The 25078-nt window shown below is 42.9% G+C and overlaps 4 protein-coding genes across 4 annotated transcripts; 2 read left to right on the top strand and 2 right to left on the bottom strand.

The window, feature by feature from the left end:
- Positions 1 to 4073: 4073 nt before the first annotated feature.
- SERLADRAFT_406227 (uncharacterized protein) lies at positions 4074 to 7646 on the top strand (the record flags this gene model as incomplete). The annotated part of the gene is made up of 10 exons (XM_007314971.1): positions 4074 to 4388; positions 4442 to 4567; positions 4858 to 4916; positions 4967 to 5070; positions 5201 to 5465; positions 5810 to 6098; positions 6148 to 6324; positions 7014 to 7145; positions 7199 to 7287; positions 7493 to 7646. The coding sequence occupies 10 exons, from the start codon at positions 4074 to 4076 to the stop codon at positions 7644 to 7646; spliced, it is 1710 nt and encodes a 569-aa protein (XP_007315033.1).
- An 8828-nt stretch (positions 7647 to 16474) lies between these two features.
- SERLADRAFT_434716 (uncharacterized protein) lies at positions 16475 to 16837 on the bottom strand (the record flags this gene model as incomplete). The annotated part of the gene is made up of 1 exon (XM_007314970.1): positions 16475 to 16837. One exon carries the CDS (start codon positions 16835 to 16837, stop codon positions 16475 to 16477), a length of 363 nt encoding a protein of 120 aa, XP_007315032.1.
- Positions 16838 to 18363: 1526 nt separating this feature from the next.
- Positions 18364 to 21533, bottom strand: SERLADRAFT_413567 (uncharacterized protein; the record flags this gene model as incomplete). The annotated part of the gene is made up of 4 exons (XM_007314969.1): positions 18364 to 20137; positions 20198 to 20484; positions 20550 to 20670; positions 20730 to 21533. The coding sequence occupies 4 exons, from the start codon at positions 21531 to 21533 to the stop codon at positions 18458 to 18460; spliced, it is 2892 nt and encodes a 963-aa protein (XP_007315031.1).
- An 873-nt stretch (positions 21534 to 22406) lies between these two features.
- Positions 22407 to 25037, top strand: SERLADRAFT_413566 (uncharacterized protein; the record flags this gene model as incomplete). The annotated part of the gene is made up of 17 exons (XM_007314968.1): positions 22407 to 22438; positions 22490 to 22584; positions 22639 to 22745; positions 22797 to 22932; positions 22987 to 23021; positions 23080 to 23142; positions 23197 to 23279; positions 23329 to 23454; positions 23511 to 23728; positions 23791 to 23863; positions 23914 to 23930; positions 23991 to 24006; positions 24061 to 24214; positions 24298 to 24587; positions 24645 to 24656; positions 24728 to 24739; positions 24798 to 25037. The coding sequence occupies 17 exons, from the start codon at positions 22407 to 22409 to the stop codon at positions 24964 to 24966; spliced, it is 1638 nt and encodes a 545-aa protein (XP_007315030.1).
- Positions 25038 to 25078: the final 41 nt, after the last annotated feature.

Raw genomic sequence — 25078 nt, 5'->3', positions numbered from 1 at the left:
CACTTAGGTAAATAATAAAGTCGTTTCTATAGCCTCTCGGGCAGCGGCTGAGTTTCACTTAGTTTTATTAATAGACACACTCACTATTGGTAGGTATTTTTTCTTCACATCCTCCATGTCAAACAGAATGTGTATTTTTTTTGAAATGATGTAAGTGATTTTCTTTACCATTTCCTTGTACTCTTGTTCAGGCTCAACATCTAATGCATCACCTTTACTGTTGTAATGATATATTATAATTATTGTGATGCAGTTTATGTTACTTACCTGTGGCCACTACAGTAGTACTTGAAAGAAAAGCAACATTCATGAGAGATCTCGTAATTTTCCCCATACTGATCCAATAGCACCTTGAGAAAATCAATTTAGTTGTCTCCTGAACTTGAGAAAAATAGCTATTTTCCACGGGGATCCTTCTTTGTGGACTTTATTGGTTGGGTAGTCTTGCCAGACATTACAATAAACATACCAGCACCTACTTTTGCCTTATTTTTCTGTATTTTTATTTTTATTTTCTAAGTCATGTGACTGACCACATGGCCATTTACTTTAGTTTACATTTCGGACTTTTCATAGCCACATGACCAATCATGTAACACATCACCTGACCAGTATCTAGACTTATCATGTGACTGGTCGCATGCTATATATTGGACTTTAAACTTTATTTACAACTGTACAGTGCCTGATGTATTTTAGTTTATATACTGGAGCAATACATGGGAACAGACTCAGCAAGTTCTCTCCTAGTGTATACCAATATTAGTGACAACAACTTCCCTCCTTTGATAGGTTGTACCATCAAGCCTTTGAGTTGTAGCCTCTATGGTTGTACTCCAGTGCCCCAAGACTGTGTCTTGTTGGTGTTGTCACAGAATATGGATCAAAAGGCCCAATTAAAGTTGATTTGTTATTATGCAACCATAGCTGTTTCAAGCCAACACATTCAGTGTGGCAATGCTTAGATGCCTGATACTCAGATGTGTCGCTGTGAATATCACCTCACAGGCACAAATATTTTTGTTACAATTGACATACCAGCATCTACTTACACTTCACTTTTTGTACTTCTACTTTTATTTTCCAAGTCACATGACCAATCATGTGACCATTTACTTTACTTTACATTTTCGACTTTTTCATAGTCACATGACCAGTGTCTAGACCCATCATGTGACCGGTCACATGCTAGACATCGGACTTTGAACTTTATTTACAACTGTACAGTATCTCATGTATTTTAGTATATATACAAGAGCAATACATGGGGAAGGACTCAGCGAGTCCTCCTGTTGTCTAGCACAACTAACTCACTGCAGCCTAATGGGTAACCACTCCCCATCATCTTCTTTATAGTGTGTTCCTGTGTGCGCCAGAGTAAATAACTCTTGGTTGTTACAATTTTTCTCTTTGCAATTGAGGAATTAACAAAATAATATTACATAGGGTCTGTAGCTGGAAGGATATTGTTCAAAGCTATGAATGTATCCCAATCTTGTAACTGTCCTCCATGCCACAGCCTCATAACTTTGGCCTTGATCAATACAATACTCCTTTAAGTAAGGTGATCCATGTCAGTTAATTTTTTTGCGGCATGGGGCCTTAGGTCAGGTATGGTTTTCAAGTTCAGATGCTGTATGTATATTTGATGTTCACAAGATACTGTAGCAGGTAGTTCATAGTGATAGGACAGACACACCTCCTAGAACAGTGGGTGGTCTAGTTATTGTATCCTTCAAAGTGAAACCCAAGGATATGGGGGTTTGGAGGAGGAGGGATAGATGGAAGTTGGAAGATAGGGGCTTTATACTGGAACAATTAAGATAACAAGATCCTCAGTGATAGCAGGCTCCTGACACACAAACTATAGTGCTTAGAAGGACTTTAAATAAAAGGGATGATAGTGACTTCAGCAGTGAAAAGTGACAACAATAACAGTTGACAGTAGTGGCACAGAAAAGTGTTGTGACCACACTGGGTCACAAGTAGCATTGGATAGAGACTTGAGAATTAAGGACAAGACTGGATTGTAATTTTGGTGATGTACAAGGTAAAGTACAGGTGTTTATATAGTCAAAAGAAAGAAAGGCGATGAGTAGGAGAAGGGTGGAGGTGACAAAGCAGTGGGCTAGAATAGGTAGCCAGAAATGACCGTCTGGTGAGAATAAAAAAGAGAGTAAAGGGCCCATGGTGGGGCTAAGTAAAGTAGGGGGAGCAACAAAAGTGAGGGCGCAATGTGTAGCCAGTGGTGACACAAAAAATTGCCGAAATGCCCAAACATGGAAAGTACCAAATGGAAATTACTATTCCATGTGGCGCAAAGACAAGTCTTTTGAATATTTGCTTTATTTTTGACACTGGTCATTGCTGTAGACAATCTTGCTCAATATTGGCCTTCTTATAAGAATATTGATTGTGAAAAAATGTATATTGGTGGAAAGGAAATAACTTACTCTGATGTACCAGGCAAAGGTATGTTTTTCCCACTAGCACTGGTCACATTAGGTCAGTGTGACAACACCAACAAGACACAGTCTTGGGGCACTGGAGCACAACCATAACAACTCAATGGAGGAAAAGGAAGTGTACGACCTATCAAAGGAGGGAACTTGTCATACTAATGTTTGTATACACTAGAAGAGGACTTGCTGAGTCTCTCCCATATATTGCTCCAGTATATATACTAAAATATATGAGGTATTGTGCAGTTGTAAATAAAGTTTAAAGTCCGATATCTAGCATGTGACTGGTCACATGATGAGTCTAGACACTGGTCAGGCGATGTGTCACATGATTAGTCATGTAACTATGAAAAGTCCAAAATGTAATGTAAAGTAAATGGTCACATGATCAGTCATGTGACTTGGAAAAAAAAAAGTAAAAGTACAAAAAGTGAAGCCTAAGTAGGTGCTGGTATGTCAATTGTAACAGTTGGTCGTTACCTAAATTAAAATGAAACAAGTGTAATGTGTTAATGTGTAGTGTTTTGCAAACCTCCGCCAAAACTGCAGGAGACATAGTAGCAGAGGTTGCATATAAGGGGATCCCTAGAGGCACAAACAAGCACAAGTTATCTAATTTTGCATAGGCAGACCAGAAGTCCCTCCCCCTACTGCAAAATACAATGGGCTTCATCCACAATGTACCTGCATACATGCTTATAAAATGTAGGTGAGCAAGGAAAAGCATTGAATTGGGGGTTCTCAATGGTCATTTCTGGTGATGCTAATAGTATTTGATATTTGAAGTCTTTAAGCTCCTATTCACTGTCAGGCTGTCCAAGCCAGAGCAACAGAATTAAAATATTGACTTACCCTTTGTAAGCCTTTGCCATATGTGTGTCCATTGACTGTGACTGACTGCCAGTGGGCACTTCATATACAGAATTAGCAAGCTTACTTGTCTTCAATTGTTTTCAATGGAGATATGACATATGGCAGCATCTTGCCTAGGGAAAATGCCTCTGAGACATCCAACTGCCACGGATAAGGTTTTTGGCTGTTGCACCGCTGATAAACAGCTAATTGAAGAGTTCTTTGTAAGTCTTTATTTTTGGCTAAAGTTGCTGCACCTGCAAGGTTGCATCTGATCTTTCTTTTATATCTTTGTGGGATATGGCCTCTGTAAAGATGGAACAAATAGATTCTCAATGGCCTGTATGCTGAGGAACTTGCTGATAATTTTCATTTTTGACTATGTAAGTGTAATTATATCACAACTACAATACTCCAAAATGGCAATAACTGCCTAAAAAAGCCAAATGTTTGTAACACTGTGACTTGATCCCCTCATCCTAATACAAAAATCTCCAGACATTTTGGGTAGTCTTACAGCAGGCTGTCCCACACCTTCCCAAAGAGCTAGTTTGGTCAAGAATTTTACCCTGGCTAGCTGCTGTGCCAAAATATCTTGCTGATATGCCAAGTGGGCCAACACAAGCCGTTAACAGTAATTGAACCCCCCCCCCCCCCCACCCCCTAAGCCAATGTCACCCCTTTTTTTGTTTTACTGGCAGGGGATACCCAGTTTAAAGCTGATCGTTATTGACATAACAAAATTTGTCCATTGCCCTCATGGCTCTCAGGACTTCAACCCGACTCAAAAGCAAACAAAAGCCTCACAACCTTAGAAGTTACAGCAAGAAAATGGTGAGGGAAAAAATGACCGCTCCAGCAGAAATTCAGAACAAAGTGAAAGTTGTCAACTGCAAGTGGACAGAAGCTGACAGTATAGTGCTGCTCGACTACCTAATATCTGTGAAGGGTGAAGGAGCTGAAGGGGAAAACTTCAAACCACAGGTATGGACCGGGGCTGTTGAAGCATTGAAGAAGATAACAAGTGTTGGGGCACCAAAAAATGTGATGGTGTACCAGTACAAGTGGAAGGAGGTAAGCACACCTATTTTTTTTCAAATGAGATAATCTATCCTACCTTTGTCTAGCTCAAAAAAGAGTATAATGCCGTCAACTTCCTGAAATTGGATAAGGTATTGTGCTTTACCTACTTACAAGAGAAAGGTCTTGATTGGAATCTATCCAACAAGCCTGTTATTAGTGCTTTGATCAAGGTGCATTTGTCAAAAATCATACCTGAAGCCCTACACCACAAGAATAAAACAGTAGCAAGCAGACCAGTTTGCTTCTAATATGTAACCGGAAGGTTGACTCTTAGTTTTTATTTAGCCAAGCTGTTATTGTTTTAGTGTTTAAACATTCATATTTGTAAACAACTTTACTACACAATTGTTAATTATTTGTATAAAAAATGTGCTACACTGCCAGATGAACGCCCGCAGGCAAACTATGGGCACGGGAACTTTTGATTTGCCCACGATGCGACTTGAAAGTCTATGTATAGGTCAACTTTGGTCTGCCTTTAAAAGGAGCCTTTTGTGCGGACCGGGGTCTGTGCCTGTGGTATGTTTGTATCGCTTTGTTGATGGTTTGACTGATGTCTAGGACCATAGTATTTCCATCAAACGAGTTCCCACGGGCCTGTACCTCCAACTTCTCACTGTGACGACTCTCATGCTTATTGTTGCTGCCTTCTGGGTGCTGTCGGACTTATCGAGTTGGTGAAATTGCTCTCCCCTACTAGATGCCTTCAATTCATGCAACAGAGCACTGCATCTTAATTGAACCAAAGGTATTTTGTCGACAATGCTTCATTTAAAGATAAACTACTTATATTTGGTTTACAGGTTTATTGTGCAGTGTGAACGTGCAACACAATTGTGCTGCTGGCAAGTGTGATCTTTCAGGTACCCGAGTTGTCTACCTTGAAAGAGAGCGTCAAGCAGAAAATGAGCCTGCTGTACGGCACTTCCAAACTGACCTGCTTGTCCTCAACACTGCAAAAATGCGAGATGCAAAACATATTCAATACTTTGCTACATCTCCACCACCTCTCAACGGTGACAAAATTGTGCAAATAACTTGTGAAATGGAGCTTGAGGGAGAAGTATTGTAGCTTATGGCTTGATTCTATTCTATCTAATTGGACTTCACATTTTTTCACCACCTTAAACCACGTGACCAGCCAGATGGCCTGAGCAGTGCGTCAAAACTCTTTGCCACATCAATTTGTATCATTCCCAGATCCTTGCTGCAGTGATATGGACGTCAGCAGACTGATGAGTCCTTATACTCCAATGCAGAATTGACTCTCAGCATCTCACCCTCAAGGCTCAAATCAGGTTCAACACGGTAGGAATCAGCAGGGTTTTCTACCTCAGCCTCCGAGTCAATCATCTATTAGTGGTCATACTATTAATCATAGCTCGGGCAATGTCCATATCAACTACATGCAGGTCACACCAGGTTGTCAAAATATGTCTCCAAGGCATCAAGACCAAGCTTAAAGGCCGTCATTTTGATGTGCAGGCCTATAACACATCTGACCTGAGACAAAAACGCATATGGATAGATGAAGATGAGTTTAGTGACGGTAACAGTCCAGCGCCTGCATTTATTCCTAGGCCTCAGCAGCCTGTACAGTCAGCCCAAAGTGGTGCAATGTCAGCTCCTGCTGTTGCAATGCTGGCTGAGCGTTATCATTTAGATGATGAGCGCACACAAGACTTACAGGCATATTTCAAGGTTTGTACTGGTTTCAATGGTTGTAGCACTTCTGATTATGATAAACTAGGTTGCTTCTCAACTCAGCGCACCACAGCAATGGGCCAGCATGGTCTCTTTTGCTTGTGAAAGTCATGTCCTGCAAATTCTCGAGAACAATGCCAAAACACTTGAGTCATTCAGTAAGGAAATAACTGCACTCAGGTCCCTTGCCAAAACCAATTGGACTGTCTCTGAAGATCTCCATGTATGTTATTTCTATCAGACTCAAAACTTGTCTAATGCTTCTTCACAGGCTTAGTTTAACACTAAAGTCTGTGAACTGATGACTGAAGTCAACCGTACTAATTTTGTCAACATGTTCCTGTTAGTTTTGGTGATTCTGCACCTTTGTGCTACCTATATATTTTCATTCCTTTCTCTATCTATTCTTCTATCATTCACTATTGATTGTGTTCTCTATTATTTTGCCTTTGTGGCTGCTTTGTTTACCTTTGTTTACAAAACTTCGGACAGTACTGCAGAGTCCAATGCTTCCTATTCTCTAGTTACTCACATTGGACTCTAGGTACTGTATACCTGTCATACTCTCTAATAATAAAGTTACTCACATTGGACTCTAGTTCCAGTCCCTGATTGCTCTCAGCAAGTGGCTAGACACTTCCTTCAAGCTTTGTTCTTAATAGTTCCAAGATGTCATGGTAATGTTTTTTTTTTTGGCCCCGTCATTTTACTGTATTCATTACAAGTGAGCAGAAAGCTGTCAGCAAACAACTGACTGAACTAGACATTACTGAACAGTGGAAAAACAAGGCACAAAAGAAGCAAATTGAAAGTGCTATTTGTACTCAGTGCAATCAAGTGCGGGAATCAGCATGACACTTTGTCAGTTTTTTTTCCCCTTTTGAATAATAATATCTCACTGAAAATTTCTAGATACATGCTGCGGTGACCGGATCAGTCAAGACAAGCCTCAAAAATCATGTAGTGGGGTGGATGGAGAAATATAGCACAAAAGCGGTGGAATATCCCATTCCACCAATGCTTTTAGCTATGCACATACAAATAGTAAGTGTCCCAAATATAATTTATTTTGACTGGCTAATTTGATGATTGTACAGCGTGATTTTGCATTTTCAAACTTGGACATTCTCGGTCAACCAGATGCAGAGGAAAATGGGGATGACAACGATAGTCATCCACCGTCAAGGTCTGTTACTCCCAGGCCTTCATCTTCAAGAGGGAAAAGTCACAGCAATACTGCATCCAACACTGGCAAACTGACATTCTGGAAGTCTCTTGAAGCACATCTCCAAAGGAAGAAAACTGAGTTCACCAATAACCAGGATGGATATCAAAGGTTGATTGTTACATTATGTGCTTGGGTTACTGTACTAATTCTTTGATGACCCAAGGTACATTGAAAATCTCATCAACCTTGACAAGGCCCGTTGTGGAGACGATGACATTGGCAGCGGTTGCAATGGTTTTGATAATGCCACACACCAACGCAGCAAGACCCCTGTGAATGAACCTGTTGGTCTTGATGCATTGTTTTGTCACTTTTAATCACTGATTCAAACACTCCCTCTTCTTATATATTCTTTTATCAAACTTGTTGTACCTTACTTGATAGTGGAATTTAATTTTTTTGCACTTGTTTTTGTGTCATTTCTTATGGTGAATTGTAGCGGATAAATTTAGATTTTTCGAGTAGACAATGGGCTAGCTCATAGTCTGACCGTGAACTCGGTTCAAAGGCAGCCCACAGGGCTCCTTCCATAGTCTGACCATACTTCGGACCACAGATAGACCTGAAAAATACTGAAGGATTACCGTGTTCAGCACTCTGCGTGGACTACAATAGATCATCTGGACGTGTAGTTTGATGCTAGTTTAATTTAGTTTTTTTGAGTTTTAACTTTAAGTTAGTGACATTTGTTAGCTTGCTAATACTTAAAACCCTAGCCACAAACCAGCCTTTGTTATATTGATGGGTTAATTACTAGTATTTTAAGTTTTAACTTTGAGTCCGTGACATCTGTTAGCTTGCTGATACTGAGAAACTTGGTCACAAAATAATCACATAACAATCACATAACAGCAAGTACAACAAAGGCTGTTTTGTAACTTAGTGTGACTATTTTGTGACTAGGTTTTTGATATCGCTTGAGATCAGAATTGTACAAGTTAAAAGCTACACATTACCAGCTGTAACAACCAAGAGTTATTTACTCCGGTGCACACAGGAACACACTATAAAGAAGATGTTGGGGAGTGGTTACCCCTTAGGCTGCAGTGAGTTAGTTGTGCTAGACAACAGGAGGACTCACTGAGTCCTTCCCCACGATCTATTGGGGTTTATATACTAATACAGGTTTGTTTGTACATATGTACTGTACAGTTTGCTAGAGGCAGTGGCTGCTGATGTCATGGGGCCTAGCCCATGTGACCAGCTCCACTGTGTGAGATACTTGTAGCTAAAATAAGAATAAAGGCAGCACCGCACTAGAAAGGTGGAGTTTGAACTAAAAGGGGAAGTGCCACATGGCACAGTGTGAAAACTACAGTACAAGGTTAAAGCGGAGAATGAAATTTAAAGGAAAGGTCCACCAATGAAAATAAATGGTCACATGACTGGTCATGTGACTTGGAAAAATAAAAGTAAAAGTACGAAAAAAGTAAAGTGTAAGTAGGTACTGGTACGTCAATTGTAACACCAGCCCTCACACCTAGAACTCGCTGATATTCTTCCCACACCTTCCTTGCAATACTGTTGCACAAGCTATTCACTTCCTCACATCCTTGGGAACTGGTTGGTGCTGATGCAAGAGCCCCGTAATCAGCATTGGCAGGCTTTTCATTGTCTTCATCTAGATAGTTGTTGATGTTGTTTGGATTGTGTAGACATATGAAGTTATGGACCATGTAGTGTGCAGCGGGTATCCTTGCTTGGATTTCCATCAAAAATTCAGCAGGACATATGAGAATGTGAAACTGCCACTCCAGGACACCAGATATTTGCTCAATGCAATTTTGGGCCTGCACATGACAGAGGTTGAAGAGTTCCCATGGGTTCCTTGGCCTGTAGTCCCGTTAGAACAGAATATAAGCAGATCAAAATGAGAACACACCTGAGAGCTGCATGACCCCACTTGGTAAGGTGATAGTGCTCCCTCCGGTAGGGAATGAGCATTTATTTGCTAAGTCCAAACCCCGCATCAGCAAGGTAGTACTTGCCAGGGGGAATATGCAAATCTTGCCTTCATACACTATCAAATATTGGAGTGTCTGCCGCAGATCCCTCCCAGCCAGTTATGATGTAGGTGAAACAGATGTCAAATGTGCAGCATGCAAGACAATTTTGGGAGAGGCCTCCCTTTTGATTGCAAGTGGCAGTTCATCCGGCAGCGGATGGGACACAAGGTATGTGTGTGCCATCAATGGCATCGAGCACATCTTTGAAGTATGGGAAAAGCTTGGGGTTGTCTCTGATTTTGATGAGTGTTGCATCTGATGCATAGGGAAGATGAACATATGTTGTGTAAATCAGAGGTGACAAAAATGCAAATAAAACTTCTTTTGAAATATCTAGAAATAGTTAGCAAATGTTCAAAAAATAAACAATAGCACTTACTTTGAGATTGTCTTGTTGGAATGCTGGAATTGTTTGCCAATATGTTACATGGATAATTCTGTAACAGATATATACAGAAAGAGTTTTTCTTCAATCAATATATACTTTGAGCTTTGATGGCCCACGTTGTATAGAACTTTTACTAGCTGTTTGAAAACATCTTTACTAACCACCAACTTGCAGTGAATACAAACCAGGTGACCCTCCACCAACTCACACATCCATCCTTCACCAGTGAGCACCAATGTCTGGTAACATTGTCTATTGATGGAACTTGAGACAAGTGCAACAGACAGGAGGCCGAGAGACTGAGCAATGATAGTGGTAAAAGTATTGAGCTCTTCCTGCATGTCAAATAGTAGCTGTGCAAGCTGTAAGATGTGTTGTATTAGCATTTTCCTCTCATTGTTGGGTGAGTTGATGTCTATTGCAGTGGTACTATAGTATATTATAGCCTGATAATCTGGTAATATCTTTATCGCAAATAATATGTTAAACAATATGAATAAATTTCAGACTCAGTTACTTTGGTCCAGTTTGGCACAGCAGCTAGCCAGGGTAAAATCCTGCTGGAGATGTTGACTGAACTAGCTAAAACTGTCTGGTTTGAGACTAAAAAATAGAGACTGAAGCTAATTATATGCAGGAAGACTAAAATGGAGTGTGAGTAATCTTATGGTGCCGGCCACCAGCATGGTACTCCATCAGAGTCTAACCTTATCAGTTGACACTATGAGCATTCGCCGAAATCACTCAGTGCAACATACCAAAAGCACAGCTCTGAATGGAAGCCTACTATGGCTATGCTCTGGGCCAAAACTGGGAGTGAAAAGGTAAACAATTGTGGGTCTAATATTGCATGACTACTCCTTTATGGAATGAGCCAAACCATTCCGATCAAGGATATGGTGTAAGGTCCATTTATTATTTTCTTATCTTCTCACTCCATGTCTTGGTTCTCGAACACTTTTCCTGTTACACCTCTGGCTCTATGGCTAGAGGTATCTTTTGCTATCCTGCTTCTCATAGCCCTCACAGGCTTTCTTAATCATTGTTACCACTTTGTATCACAGATCAGAAACTGGGCATTGCTCCCGGCCAGCCAGCACAATGGGTAAGGACTGGTGGTAAGCATCTCACCAACCAGCTCCAAGCCCCATCAGTGCCTGGAGATACTAATAAATGCTTTAGCCAGGATTGTACCTCATCATGAGGTTACGGTTCTTGGACATGTGTGACAATACTTATTATTAGTACACTTTCTCGCCTGCTGATTAATCTTCAAAGTCGTACAATAGGTGTCCCTTTTTCTTATTGGTTGATTTTCCCCTCAGACCACTTTCCTTTTATTCCTCTTTTGGTCTGAGGGATAGACAGTTAGCTATATAAAGCCTTACCTATTCATGTATAGTCCTTAGCTTTCTATTACTTGAATTATTTGCTTTACTCCTCATCAGAAATCCCTGAGTCTACTCCCATACTGTCGATTTTCAAGACTCACTGTACCTCTTACTCCCTGCAAGTGCAGTTGGAGACGGGTATTGTTTTTGTTATAGTTTATTGTTGCCTCACATATGGCTGTGACAGCTAATAAAACTATGTGAAACTACAATGGATGTTGGTTTAAGGTGGTCTCTAATAAATGTAATGTAACATACCTCAGCCGCTGCCCAAGAGGCTATAGAAACGACTGAGGTATTTTTATACTAAACCCCCTACTACTTATAGCCGGAGGTGCTACTCGCTATAGTATAATAACTCCTAGGAGAACAATGGCTGCTTCGGCAGAGACCGGGTTTATCCGGTTTTGTCACTCCCACTCGAGTGCAACCGTAGTCCCATAGCTTTAGAGAATTTCCAGTGTTTTTTGTGAGTGAGGGGTTTAGTGAAAATGTCGGCAACCATATCTCCTGTAGGAACATATCTGATTACTGCCTCTCCCTTTGATACTAAGTCATCTCGGATAAAATGATATTTCCATTGAATGTGTTTTGTGTGAGCACGGAACTGTGGATCTCATGTAAGAATAATAGCTGCTTGATTGTCACAGTGCAATGTTGTAGGTCCATTTTGAGCATGTCCAATTTCTTCAAAAAATGTCCGAAGCCATGCAAGGTGTTGTCCAGCATTGCTCAATCCAATGTACTCTGACTCCGTGGAGGATAAAGCTACCATGCTTTGTCTTTTGCTTGTCCAGGAGATTGCTCCTCGGATGGTGATAAAAACAAAGCCTGATGTTGATCGAGATGTGTCTGGGTCTCCAGACCAATCTGCATCTGAATATCCATAGAAATCCATGTCCATGGAGACATCTGTGCCATCATATGGTAGTTCCATGTCCCTGGTTGCTTTCAGATATTGGAGGACACATTTTGCAGCTTCCCAGTGATGGCTCCTTGGAGCTGAGCTATGCCTGCTTAGTATTCCAACAACGTAGGCAATGTCTGGGCGGGTTCCGAGCATGGCATACATAAGGGAGCCTACAATTGAGAGGTATGACACTTGGCACCCTTCAATATGCATCTTGTGTTGCACAATATCTTCCCCTGGAGCATTTGCAAGGAGTTCTGATCTATGGTGTTACGATAACACAATCTCGGACCTTCCCTTTATTTTTATTCTCCGCTTTAACCTTGTACTTTAGCTTTCACACATGGTGCCACACAGCACTTCCCCTTTTGTCCAAACTCCTCTTTCTCGCGCCGCATTGCCTTTCTTCTTATTTTGGACACAACTCTCTCACACAGTGGAGCTGGCCATGCGGGCTAAGCCCCATGACATCATCAGCCACTGTCTCTATCAACTGTATAGTACACACGTACAAATAACCCTGTAGTAGTATATATACCCAAATAGATCCAGGAGACTCCTCAGCGAGTCCTCCTGTTGTATACCAACTAACTCTCTGCATCCTAAGGGGTAACCACTCCCTCTTCATTCTCTTTATAGTGTGTTCCTGTGTGCGCCAGAGTAACTAACTCTTGGTTGTTACACATGGGCCATTGGTGTCCATACTGGTTTGCAGTTCTTCATTCCAGTACGCTCCAGGACTGTGTCAATGTATTGGCATTGCAATAGGGATATTGTTTTGTTTGAATGATCACACTGGATTTCTATTCCAAGGATGTATTTTGCTTCTCCAAGGTCCCGCATTTTGAATATGGATTTGAGTTTGGCTTTTGTGATATCCATGAATTTTTGGGATGAAGCTCCTAGGAGGAGGTCATCTACATAGACAACAACAAAGCATATTTGTTTGTTGTCCCGGAACACATAGAGACATGTTTCTGCATTTAGTCTTGTGAAGCCGAGCTCCTGGAGCTTGCGATCAAAAGTTTTGTTCCATGTACAACCAGCTTGTTTTAACCCATAGATGGATTTCTTCAATCTCCAGCAGTATCCAGGTTGGATAGGAACACCCCCTGGAGGAAGCATGTACAGTTCTTCTTCAAGTTCTCCATTGAGATAAGCTGTGGATACGTCCATTTGATCAAGTTCTAGGTCGTACTTTGCTGCCAGGGCTAGAATAATTTGGATCGACTCTAAGTTTGCAACCGGAGCAAAAACCTCCTGGTAATCAATCCCCTCCCTTTGAGTAAAACCTCGTGCAACAATCCGGAGTTTGTATCTCTCAATGTTTCCATTTTGATCAAACTTAAACCGGAACACAGGTTTTGATGTGATGGGTTTCACTCCCTTCGGAAGTGGAACAGTGTCATATACTGCATTAGTATTGAGACTTAGGAGTTCCTCCTCCAAGGCAGACTTCCATAATTCTCCATCCGGACGTGATAAGGCTTCCTTTAGTGTCCTTGGAAGGTCTGTGTTAGATGGACTGGTACTTGTTATTCCAGCAAAGAATGTCTCCTCTGTATCAGATGTTTCTTCATGAACCTCAGGAGCGTTAGGTTTCTCCATGGGGTTGTCATGCTGCTCTTTTCAAGACTGTTCCTTATCTAGAGTCCTTTGATAATCTCAGTTTTTGTCTGCAGGACGGGTCTGGCGACTGCTTCCGTGTACTCCTAGGACTTCAGCAGGCATGACTGCTCTTTTAGGAACTTGTGCAGGTACTCCAGGGAGTAGACACATTTGTGTGTGTATTGCCCCACTCACTCCTAAAGGTGTTGAATCACTCCTCGGAGGCGTTGGATGACTCCTCAGAGGTGTTATATGCCTTCCAGAAGCTGATCCAATGGACAGGCTGTCTAGCTGTATTCAGACTTTTTCCACATCAGCTGGCTGTATGTTGAGGGGCTGTCCTCCCATGCTGATATGATACCATTGCTTGTGGAACATCTCCTTGGAGATGTGGTTCCATTTGCAATTCATTTGGATCTCGGATCCGAGGGTCAGGATTATCCTCCTCCAATGTTTTTTGGTCTGGATAGTGAGCATTCTCTGGAATGAGTCCCTCCCACTGATCTGTGCTAGTGTCTGTGTTCCAGGGAGCAGTGTTGTCCTTTTGTACCTTTCCGGATTCATTGAATATGAATATGACATGCCGACAGGAAAACACAGTTTGTTTTTCAGTGTCTAGGAGTTTGTAGGCTTGCTTTCCATGTGTGTAGCCAATCATTATGGCTTTGCGCCCCTTGGAGTAAAACTTCCCTTGCCTTTTGTCTTTCTGAATCAAGGCATATGCTTGGCATGCAAAAGGGCGGAATAAAGTTGGATCAACTCTCCTTTTAAACAGTATTTCATATGGGGTCTTTCTATGGAGTCCTGATGCTGGGCTGCGTGCTGTGATATATGCAGCTGTTTGCATGGCATCTACCCAAAATGACTTTGGGAGCTTGGAATCATGGAGCATAGTGGTTGCTAATATAGCCAATGTCTGATTCATGTGTTCTGCAATGCCATTTTGTTCCGGAGTATCTGCAGCTGTAGTTTCTTGGATGACACCATCTCCTTGGAGTTGATTTTTGAATGCATTGCCTGTAACAACCAAGAGTTAGTTACTCTGGCGCACACAGGAACACACTATAAAGAGAATGAAGAGGGAGTGGTTACCCCTTAGGATGCAGAGAGTTAGTTGGTATACAACAGGAGGACTCGCTGAGGAGTCTCCTGGATCTATTTGGGTATATATACTACTACAGGGTTATTTGTACGTGTGTACTATACAGTTAATAGCGACAGTTATTGATGATGTCATGGGGCCTAGCCCGCATGGCCAGCTCCACTGTGTGAGAGAGTTGTGTCTATAATAAAAAAAAGGCAATGTGGCGCGAGAAAGAGGAGTTTGGACGAAAGGGGAAGTGCCGCGTGGCACCATGTGTGAAAGCTAAACGTACAAGGTTAAAGCGGAGAATAAAAGTAAAGGGAAGGTCCAAAAATTGTGTTATCGTAACATTGCCAGTATATTCTCCTCCCCCATCGCTCTGGAGGAATTCTGTGTACAGTGGAGTGAAGTTTTCTTCTCCCAAATGAGTCCGGAAGAATGTTTGGACATCTTCTTTCCATTGCTTGTATTGTTCCAGTGCCTCACTTTTATGTTTTAGGAAATATATCCATGGAAATTTGGAGAAATCATCTACAATGATAATCCAATAACGAAAACCCTCCCTGGAAGTTGGTTTGATTGGTCCTCCAACATCCGTGTGCACAATTTTTATGGGGCACTTGGCTTGGTTTCCTCCAGTGGACTTGAAAGGTAATTTCTTCATCTTTCCTAAAGCGCAAGGTTCACAAAACTCCGGGGTTCCAGTAAGGGTGTCTATGTCCTGGAGCTGTCCTTTTGTAACCATTTGTTGCAAGCGGTCCATTCCAATGTGTCCCATTCTCCTGTGCAATAAATTTACATCTTTGCTGCAAAAGCTGACTCCGGGTTGATTTCGGGTTTTGTTTGGATGTGATAAAGTCCTCGCTTGTGTAAGACAGTGAGGATAAGTTCCTTCTTTTTCCGAACTTCACAAGCATTTGACCCTGCTGGAAAAAGCGTTGATAACCCCATTTTGGACAATTTGTGGACAGAAACGAGTGCTAAAGTGAGGTTTGGCACAAGTAAGACATTCGACAGTGCAATATTGTAGTCCTTTTTGCCAACAGTTGCTTGTAGGATTACTGTTCCAATGCCAATGGCATTTACAGAGGATTCATCCCCAAAACTGATTGTCCTTGGAGGATGCAGAATATGGTATGTTCCTGGCTCAAACCAGGAGCGGTGAGGGACCATGTAGGATGTTGATCCGGAGTCAATGATGATTATTGTTTTGGTCTTATCGGGTTCTGACACAAGGTAAGCTTGAATGTGTTTAGCAAGAGGCTTGGAAATATGTACATGTTCCAATACAATATGACTCTGTTCCTCCTCAGAGTCAGATCCAGATAATTGCTCCGCCGTATTTGCCTTTTCATTTTCTTTTCCTTTATCCTTGTGTCTTTCCTTTCCCTTCTTCCTTTGACCTTTTCCAGCTGACTGAAGTGTTCAACACTCCGAGGTGTTGTGTGATTTGGCTTTGTGGAAGTCACACCACTTCTCCTCAGATTTGAGTGCTGATTTGGAACCTCCAGGGGCCTTCCCTGACTGTCGTGCAACTTCTGCAGTGATCCGGATCTCAACTGCATCAAAGGTAAGTTTATTTTCTTCAATCGTGTTGATTACCAATAACTGAAATATTTGCCATTCAGGAGTGCATGGGAGAAATTGGAGAAGAGCAAAGGCCATAAGTTTGGTATCAACTCCTAGTTTCATTCCGGAGAGGTGTGAATCAATTGTCCGGTTTTTCGCAATGTGGTCCTGGATAGGTGATATCCCATCTTAGGACAATTTGGTGAGTTGCTGGAATGAATAGAAGGCCGAGGCAATGTTGGACGTCTGATGGAGTGAGACAAGTTTATCAAATAACTCCTTGGAGCTGGTGAGGTCTCCAGTCCTCATTAGGAGGGTATCAGAGATGTGGTCCTGGATGATTCCATGTGCCTTCTCATCCTTAAGTATCCAGGTGATCTCAGGATTCTCCAAGGAGGTAGGTTTTCCTGGTGAGGGCTTAAGCTCCTCTCCAGTAACAACCCGGAGAACTTTTTCCCAACGTAGCTTTGAGATGATCCAGAGTTTCCATATCTGAAAATTGTTGGGTCCAGTGAGAACTGGACATGCGGATGTATCATATGCTGTGGTCATGGTTCCGGGGTTGCCGTTTCAAATAAGAATTATTTCCTGCGTGGCTTTTGCGCACCAGGGCTCATAACCTAATAAAACTATGTGAAACTCAGCCGCTGCCCAAGAGGCTATAGAAACGACTGAGGTATTTCTATACTAAACCCCCTACTACTTATAGCCGGAGATGCTACTCGCCATAGTATAATGACTCCTAGGAGTACAATTGTGCTCCTAGGAGAACAATGGTGACTCCATGGAGTGGTGGCTATGCTCCATGGAGAACAATGGCTGCTTTGGCAGAGACCAGGTTTATCCGGTTTTGTCAACAGCTTACTCACAGTAAGCCTACTTTGAATTTTGATTCTTTGTTCAAGCTTGGAGCACACCAGTGAAAGTGTTCCATTTGCATCTCCGGTGTTAGTGACAAATTATGACATTTGTTTATAGTATGAGAAAACATGCATTGGCGAGGGCTTGAACCTGGGACTCCAGCTTTCTGACAAAACCGGATAAACCCGGTCTCTGCCAAAGCAGCCATTGTTCTCCATGGAGCATAGCCACCACTCCATGGAGTCACCATTGTTCTCTTAGGAGTCATTATACTGTAGCAAGTAGCACCTCCGACTATAAGTAGTAGGGGGTTTAGTATAGGAATATCTCAGTCGTTTCTATAGCCTCTTAGGCAGCGGCTGAGGTATGTTACATTACATTTATTAGAGATCACCTTAAACTAACATCTATTGTAGTTTCACTTAGGTAAATAATATAGTCATTTCTATAGCCTCTTGGGCAGCGGCTGAGTTTCACATAGTTTTATTACTTTCATGGTCTGGTGCTTTACCAACTAAGCTACCAAGGCATACTTGGAAAGCATACTGATTGGTTGCATGCCCAGAAGGTCCAGAATCACTGTACACGGGTGCAGATCCCATTGTGTGTTGTGATAGTTAGATTGTCGTAACTTGTTATTTTGGCAATTGCTCGTAGTGTGAGCCTTTGTTTTAAGATTTAGTCTAATATTTCAACTCAGTTTAACTCAGTGGAAGTCAAACTCGTGTGTGTTTGTGTGCTTTTACACTCTACCGTTATGAATTTAGCTGTAGGACTCTCTTAAGTACAGGGCAAACTGAAAATTCTGCACAGGTATTACACAAGGTGCATTCTAGGACCAGATACCTTCTCTCAGGAATCTCATTTGCAATTTGAAGTTGGCACCCCGCGCAAAAGCACGCAAACAAACCGCGGCAGTAACAATCAATGCCACAACAGGACTGAAGCAGAATTACAAAACACTTGTGTATACTATTAGAAACTACAATTGCTATTACCCCTGTGTGCAAGCAAGGTCTGTGCAACAGCAATTGGCGTTTCCGAAGTTTGAGCATATGTAGGTGTTTTACAAGGCTTTTACAATTATATGCGATTCCGCAGGGTGTGGTGGTCTACAAAGCGAACCGTTGACCATGTTACATGTTTGCAGCAAGTCCCACCATATTACGAAAATGTACTTACCAATGCCATTTTCTTTCTGACGTGCCACATTATGGATGATGAAAATCTGTGTTCTATTTTCTAGAAATATCATAAATTACTATACAGTGTCTACATGCGTGCGTAAAAAAATGCGTCATATGAATCATACTATGCTTGCCATGTACTGAGATCCCTAAACTCGTATATCTCCGTATACATCTCGCTGGCATTATAGAATAGTCTCACAACCTCGTGTAGTCTCTTCCCTTGAGCAGGGCCCACTGTCTTTTGACACACACGGAGCAACTCGTCAAACGACAATTGCAAAGTCTTGCGCTCGTAATCTGATATCGCGCGCAACTCCGATTTGAGCTGTTCATCGCTCTTGTTCTTCGCACGACCTTCAAACTCGGGGAAGAAGGTCGCGTTAAGGTTCTTCTCCTCTCTGTCACGACGCATCGACCCCCAATCATTGAAGATTCGACAAATGACGGAGAGGTGACCGCTGCAATCCTGCGCGATGTACTTGATCTCGGCGGTTGGGAAGTAATCCTCACGAACACCACCTTTCGCCTTATTTTGGCTGTGACCAAGCAGACAAGCGATAAATGCAAAAGCGTACTGCGAGCTTAGATGGTCAGAGGCTGTGCCTCGCACCCATTTAAGATATGATGAAGGAGGTGTTAGGTAGGGGTCGAAGTGCTCTTGGGCCTGCAAGCGTACGTTGTCTTCGCATTGTTGCGTGTGCGCAAGGAGATAAATCCTCATCTCACGGCGGAGCTGGCCATGGTCGTTGGGGCTCGCATACTCGATTCTGGGATACGTGAAAACGAAGTTGACAAAGTGTGAGAGTCGGCTGTGAATGTCTTGGTACGAGGAGTCCTTCTGCTCGCTCTCTGTACCGTTGGTCCCGTTCGAGTGACCATTTGAGTGACCATTTGAGTGACCGTTGGTACCCGCTTTTGGAAGTGCTTTGGGGACGATGCCTTTCTCAAGGTCGTCGCAAATGACCCCGATAGCATGTTTTAAACTCTGGATCGCTCCTGGACCGTGCTTCTGTACGACGAGATCGAAGAACTCGTCAACTTGGAAGTTGACCATCGAAATGACGATCATATCAAATATAGTTTGCGGACTTGTGTATGTCTCTTCCATCCCATTCGGGCCCGTCCACGAGAAAGGCAGGTACTCGAAGTATGGGTCTTTCTTCATACCATCCCGATCAAATACATCTAGACGCACACGAGCCAACTCTGGGAGGTATAGATAGCCCTCGACGATCCATGCCACCAAACGCCACTTCGGGAAACCCTTGTACATCTGGAGACGTCCATAGAACTTGGTAAACGACTCCACCTTACTAACTGGGATGGGCGGAGCTCCAACTGAGACGGTGCTGGGTTCGTACAGAGGTACAGCAATATTCAGTGCTGAGACAATGTATGAGTTGCAGACGTGCTCGACGCCGTATCCAATTTTGCCAACCCAGATGTAGTCAGCAGGAGCAATGTGGAGGTTGTCGACGGCATTGCTCGTGGTTAAGTAGGAACGAGCAAGAGAGACTGATGTAGCGATTTGTTCTCGGATAAGCTCGCTGTATGGAAGAGATGAGAGATTTGCAAGCGCGAGGACAGCATATGCAGTCTCTTCACGGCTTCCTCCTTCACCCCAAGAACCATCAGGACGTTGGGACTGCAGGATCCGAACGATAATCGTGAACAAGGTAGTAGGTATTTTGACCTTCAAGAGGTCGTCAGAAATCTGGGGGAACAGGCCCTGTCCGTGGAGGTAGAGGAGATGGACCAAGCCCTGTGACGTCAACATCGCAGGATACCAACGTGAGAGATGCTAGAACCAGAAATTCAATTAACAACGACATAGCACGGCTGATCGCATAGGCAGACATACCCATTTGTCTTCCACAGTTCCTTCTGTCGTCCACCATTCGCTGGTGATAAACGTTGCCGCCTTCAATATCTGATTTTCATATCCAGCTGGGTTAGAAGCCCGCAGAAGTGCAATCAGAATGTTGCAGTTAGCGCTGAGACTTGGATTACGCTCGAATTGGAAGCATTGGAAATGGGTGGGTAACTCGAAGGCTTTAATCAATGGATCCATGGAAAACGGCTTTTGCAGGAACTGGAGCGCTGTTAGTGCCTTTGCGGTGTCATCGGAGTCAGGTCCGACATTAGCAGCTGAAGCAAATGATATATAGATGTGAGAACGAGATGGTGGATATAGAACGAAATAAATAACTTACCGAAACCAATGATGCCCTTTTCTGCTGCCAAAGAGTCGTAAAGAATATTCGCAATACGATCTAAGCACTCCTTGTCCAACCTCGAGGCATCAAATCCGCTTTCGAAAAGGTTACAAATAGACTATATAGAAATAATAGTTAGATTAGGGATCAGAAATCAGAACAGGAACAGGAACATACCCAAGAAAATTCAAATACTGTCGTGGGCCACACGTTGCAGACAGCACCGTACCCGTAAGACTGGCATTGGTCGATAACGTGGTTGAGATACCGCTCTGCGCTCTCGTCCCATTTGGAGGCGTACATAAGATATGCTGCAGTCGAGGATGGGGAGGCCATCAAGCTGCCGTTTCTAAGGTGGTGCGTCAAACGATCGAAGTCAATCTTTCCTGCAAACGCTTCAAGCGAGTGCAGGACGGTGGTGTGGTGCTTGTAGACAATCTCGAAGTTGACCATGGCTAACTTTTTCTTACTGAGTTTGAGAAGAATCTCCTTCTGAGGGAAGTCAAACGTGAGCCCGTATTTCTCGAGCTGCTCCATCAGACTGGGCACAATCATCTCAAACGCAATGCGCTCTGTTGAGAGGATGTCCCAGCCCTGGAGAGCGTCAACAAGGTAGGAGGCAGCTTTGGCGGCACGGGGAGCGATGTCGTTGACGCCGCCGTTCCAAGATGATTCGTGACTCTTGAGCGACAGAAGACACGCCATGGTGTTGATAATAGCATCTGGAATAGAACCATCTCCCTGCCAGCTCCCATCGGCGGACTGAGCGTTGTAAATGTGCTGGAAAGAATGAGGGAACACCCATTGGGTGGACCCGTCGACTGTTTTGGAAACGAGAGAGACCCATGCGGTATCATAGATGCTTCCGCTCATAGTACCCAACCCATATTGGTCGCTATATCTCGTGGTAAGACTTTTTAGCAAGGCGTTGGCGTGGTCATGCCAGTCGAAGGAGGTGTTGACTAGAGAAGTAATAGACATATCGTAGAAAGGTTGGTGAATTGTAAAATGCGAAGAGGGCGCTGAAGACTATTATATGTTTGAGCGTAGTCATGCTGGACCATATCATCTTCAATCATTATCACCTGTATGGCAGTACCGACTCGGAATGTATGCTAAGCTAAGATCAAAATGAGACTCGAGACTCGAAAAACAAGTGCGGCCGCAGACTGCTCACATTTTCTCACGCACAATCACGCTTGCACCTTCATAATTTCACTGTGTACTTCGCTGTTATTTTGCTAGCAATTGAATAAAACATAGATGTCCACTCTAAGTTGACTATTAAGAGGAGGAGATGTTTGGGTGTGAACAAGCAAAATGGACATCAAGAAGTCGACGATTTGAAGAAATGCTGTAATACTAATTGAATGGCGCGGAGATGAAAGTAAACAACAACAAAGCGCAAGTCAGACGAATGAACATGAATTTAAACCTGGTCACCTCGTTCTGCTGCAGTTCGCCCTTGTAGCTCTATCATTTAGGGAACAATTATCATGTGCTGTCCACTGATTCAGAGCCATTATCTCCAAACGTCCGAGAACACCCCTTTCTAGGACGGACTACATGCTGTCCGCGGTGTCTATTACATGTCTTACGGCCGCTGTGCAAGTGCATGATGGACCCACTTTTGGTGCCTTCAGATAATTTTTATCATAGCAGTGTAAAAGTCTTATACCGACGCGGGCGTTATGATCGACTTTACCACAAATATCAACTGCATATTACCGAATTCCAGACACAGCTTAGTAGAGGGTCAAATACTTCAACAGATCGCCTTTTACTTAAAGCCCTGATTTGCTTTGCACTCTTACTTCTACCAAAACCTATCTTTCTCACGCACAGACGTGGTCAATGTCGTCATTTTACATCTTAACGGGACTGGTGTAAGAATCTTCTTAGAATATCAGTTCGTCATGCTAACATTGTATGTTTAGAGCAGCATTTTTAGGTCATTTGGCGTACAGGAGACTCCGAAGACCTTCATTCTTTGATTTGATTCCTGGCCCCCCATCCTCTTCCATCTTAGCTGGTGCGTCTATCATTCGTAAAGTATAGTTGGTACTCATCAAAACCTTCCTGACAGGAAACTTATTGGAACTATCTACCTCTGGTGCTGGTTCGTTACCATTGATATGGCGCCAGCAATTCCACGAAAACACAGTGCTCCGCATCAAAGGCCCTTTCTTTAGTGTAAGTTTTGGAGAATAACATCCATATTTGTTTTGTTAATCTGTTAATTAGGGTGACGGCTTGTTCATATCTGACCCGACTGCACTGTGGAAAGTTTATGATACGAATAATTCATTTGCTCGGCCACCTTCAATGACAGCAATTGGCGAAAAACTGGTTGGAAAAGGTGGAATTATCTTATCTGAAGGTACGTGGTTTATTGGATGCACTATGATGGGGAAAGATTGATCATATTGCGTAGGTGAAGCACATCATCGTATAAAGCGAATTATGCAGGTCGGTGCTTACTTGAGTTCATATCGTGTTTTTTCTATTTTTCTAAAACATTTCGTAGCCCGCGTTCAATGCAGGGCCCGTGAGAAACTTGCTTCCCCACTTCCGACATGGGGCTTTGGCAGTAAGGTCATAGCACTATCGTATTTAGCAAATTAAAACTGGTCCATACTTACAGCTTGTGGACGCATGGGGAAATCTCGCTGATGCACAGGCAGAATCCGGAAAGAAGGACGCGAAAGCAGCTATAGATGTTTTCGAGTAGGTGTTCTCATCATCATTTAAATTACTCGTTTCTGATTCTTCGTAGCTGGCTAGGAGCATCTGCTTTGGATATGATCGGCCTCGCAGCGTTCGGAATGACACTTGGTGCTGTCGGCCGAATGCAAGGAGCTGAAAGCGTATCGAATTTAGCTGATGTTTATAAAACTCTTCTGTAAGTTGACAGTTCTCTTGTTGTTTCGTGGATATCACTAAAGCGCATACTTGAAGCGACACGATGGGAGCAGAAGAGTCTGCTGTATCCATTTTCATTCGATACAGTCCCTCTTGGCTGATTGACATTCTCACCTTAATCCCCAACAAGTTGATGCAAGCCGTAACAAAATCCCTAGATAGCGCGAACGAAGCCGCGCGGGCCCTGGTGCAAGATCGAGTGGAGGCAATCAAGAATGGCGATACGCTCTCAAATGACGCGCTTACTCTTATGCGTACGTTGGCTTAGCCTTGCGTGTCTTGCGTGCTGATGTTTTTACTTGGGTCTTGACTGCAGTTAAAGCAAACTTGAATGAAGATACCAAGTGGCGCTTGACTGAGAGTGAGATGACAGCGCAGATTACCTCTATGTATGTGACTATGTTGTCATGTTAATATATTTTTGCTTAACTACCTATAGATTCTTCGCGGGTCATGGTAGGAACTCGTATTATCCTTCCTGTAATCTAGTGTAACTTACATGTTTGCATCCTCAAGGAACATCCGCAGCCTTGTGAGTGCGTTATCTCAGACATACCATGGACAGTCTAATTCAGTGGTCACACAGTATATCATGGGCCTTGTATCAACTCGCAATGCAGCCTGAGCTTCAAGATCGTGTTCGAGAAGAAATTCTAGCCAACGCCCAGCAATATGATGCTGAACAAGACTCGAATATCTTCTCATCGAAATCTATGCCTCTATTTGACGCTTTCATCAAGGTTTGTCACTTTCTTCCTGGATACGTCGAATCAGGCTGAGATAACGTTGTCTTATCTTTTTTTGTCCCTGTCAAACTCTACAGGAAGTCATGCGATTCTATCCCGTAGTGCATTTCAACGAGAAGATGGCAACATCAGATACAGTCCTGAATCTATCACGACCTCTCGTACTGAAGGATGGCTCCACAGTGTCGGAGATTCCTTGTCCCAAGGGCACGGTCATTTATGCTGATATCATTTCCTATAATTTCTCCAAAGCTATTTTCGGGCCAAATGCCGATGAATTCGTCCCTGAACGTTGGTATACTCCTACCCAAGGCAAGCTTGCGCCTAGTGTCTATGCAGGCTTGTTCAATTTTATCGCTGGACCCAAGTGAGTTTTGTGTAATCTGTGATCAGTTGAACTTCACGTCTGACTACATCAACTTAGGGCATGTTTAGGGCAAGTACTCCTATTGTCTATACTACCATGAACAATCTAACTAACTATTGTGCTCGTTTTCTACGTTCCAGATGGCGTTTCTTGTGAGTGTTGCTATATCTCCAACGACGTGGGATAACAAACTAAGTCCTATTTTGATAGGATTCTCGAGTCGCAGGTGATGTTGTTTGAGCTTATCCGGAACTTTGTCTTCCATCCCCCTCAATGCGATGTCTTGAAACGCATGCAGCTAGTGATGGTCCCGGCGGTGATGAAAGGGGAGGAGCTTTCCGTGGAGATGCCGCTATTTGTCGAACGAGTACAAGGATAGATGGAATTAATTGAGTTATTAGTATCAGGGGAGCCAACAGGCATCAATGTAATATCTTGTTTTATGCAAAAAGACAAAATCCAACATTTCGAGCGAGAAAAGTCTGGAAAAC

This window comes from Serpula lacrymans (assembly GCF_000218685.1).
Source record: "Serpula lacrymans var. lacrymans S7.9 unplaced genomic scaffold SERLAscaffold_3, whole genome shotgun sequence".
NCBI lineage: Eukaryota > Fungi > Basidiomycota > Agaricomycetes > Boletales > Serpulaceae > Serpula > Serpula lacrymans.
Note: the sequence above shows the minus strand (reverse complement) of the source record. Positions and strands in the feature narration are given on the sequence as shown.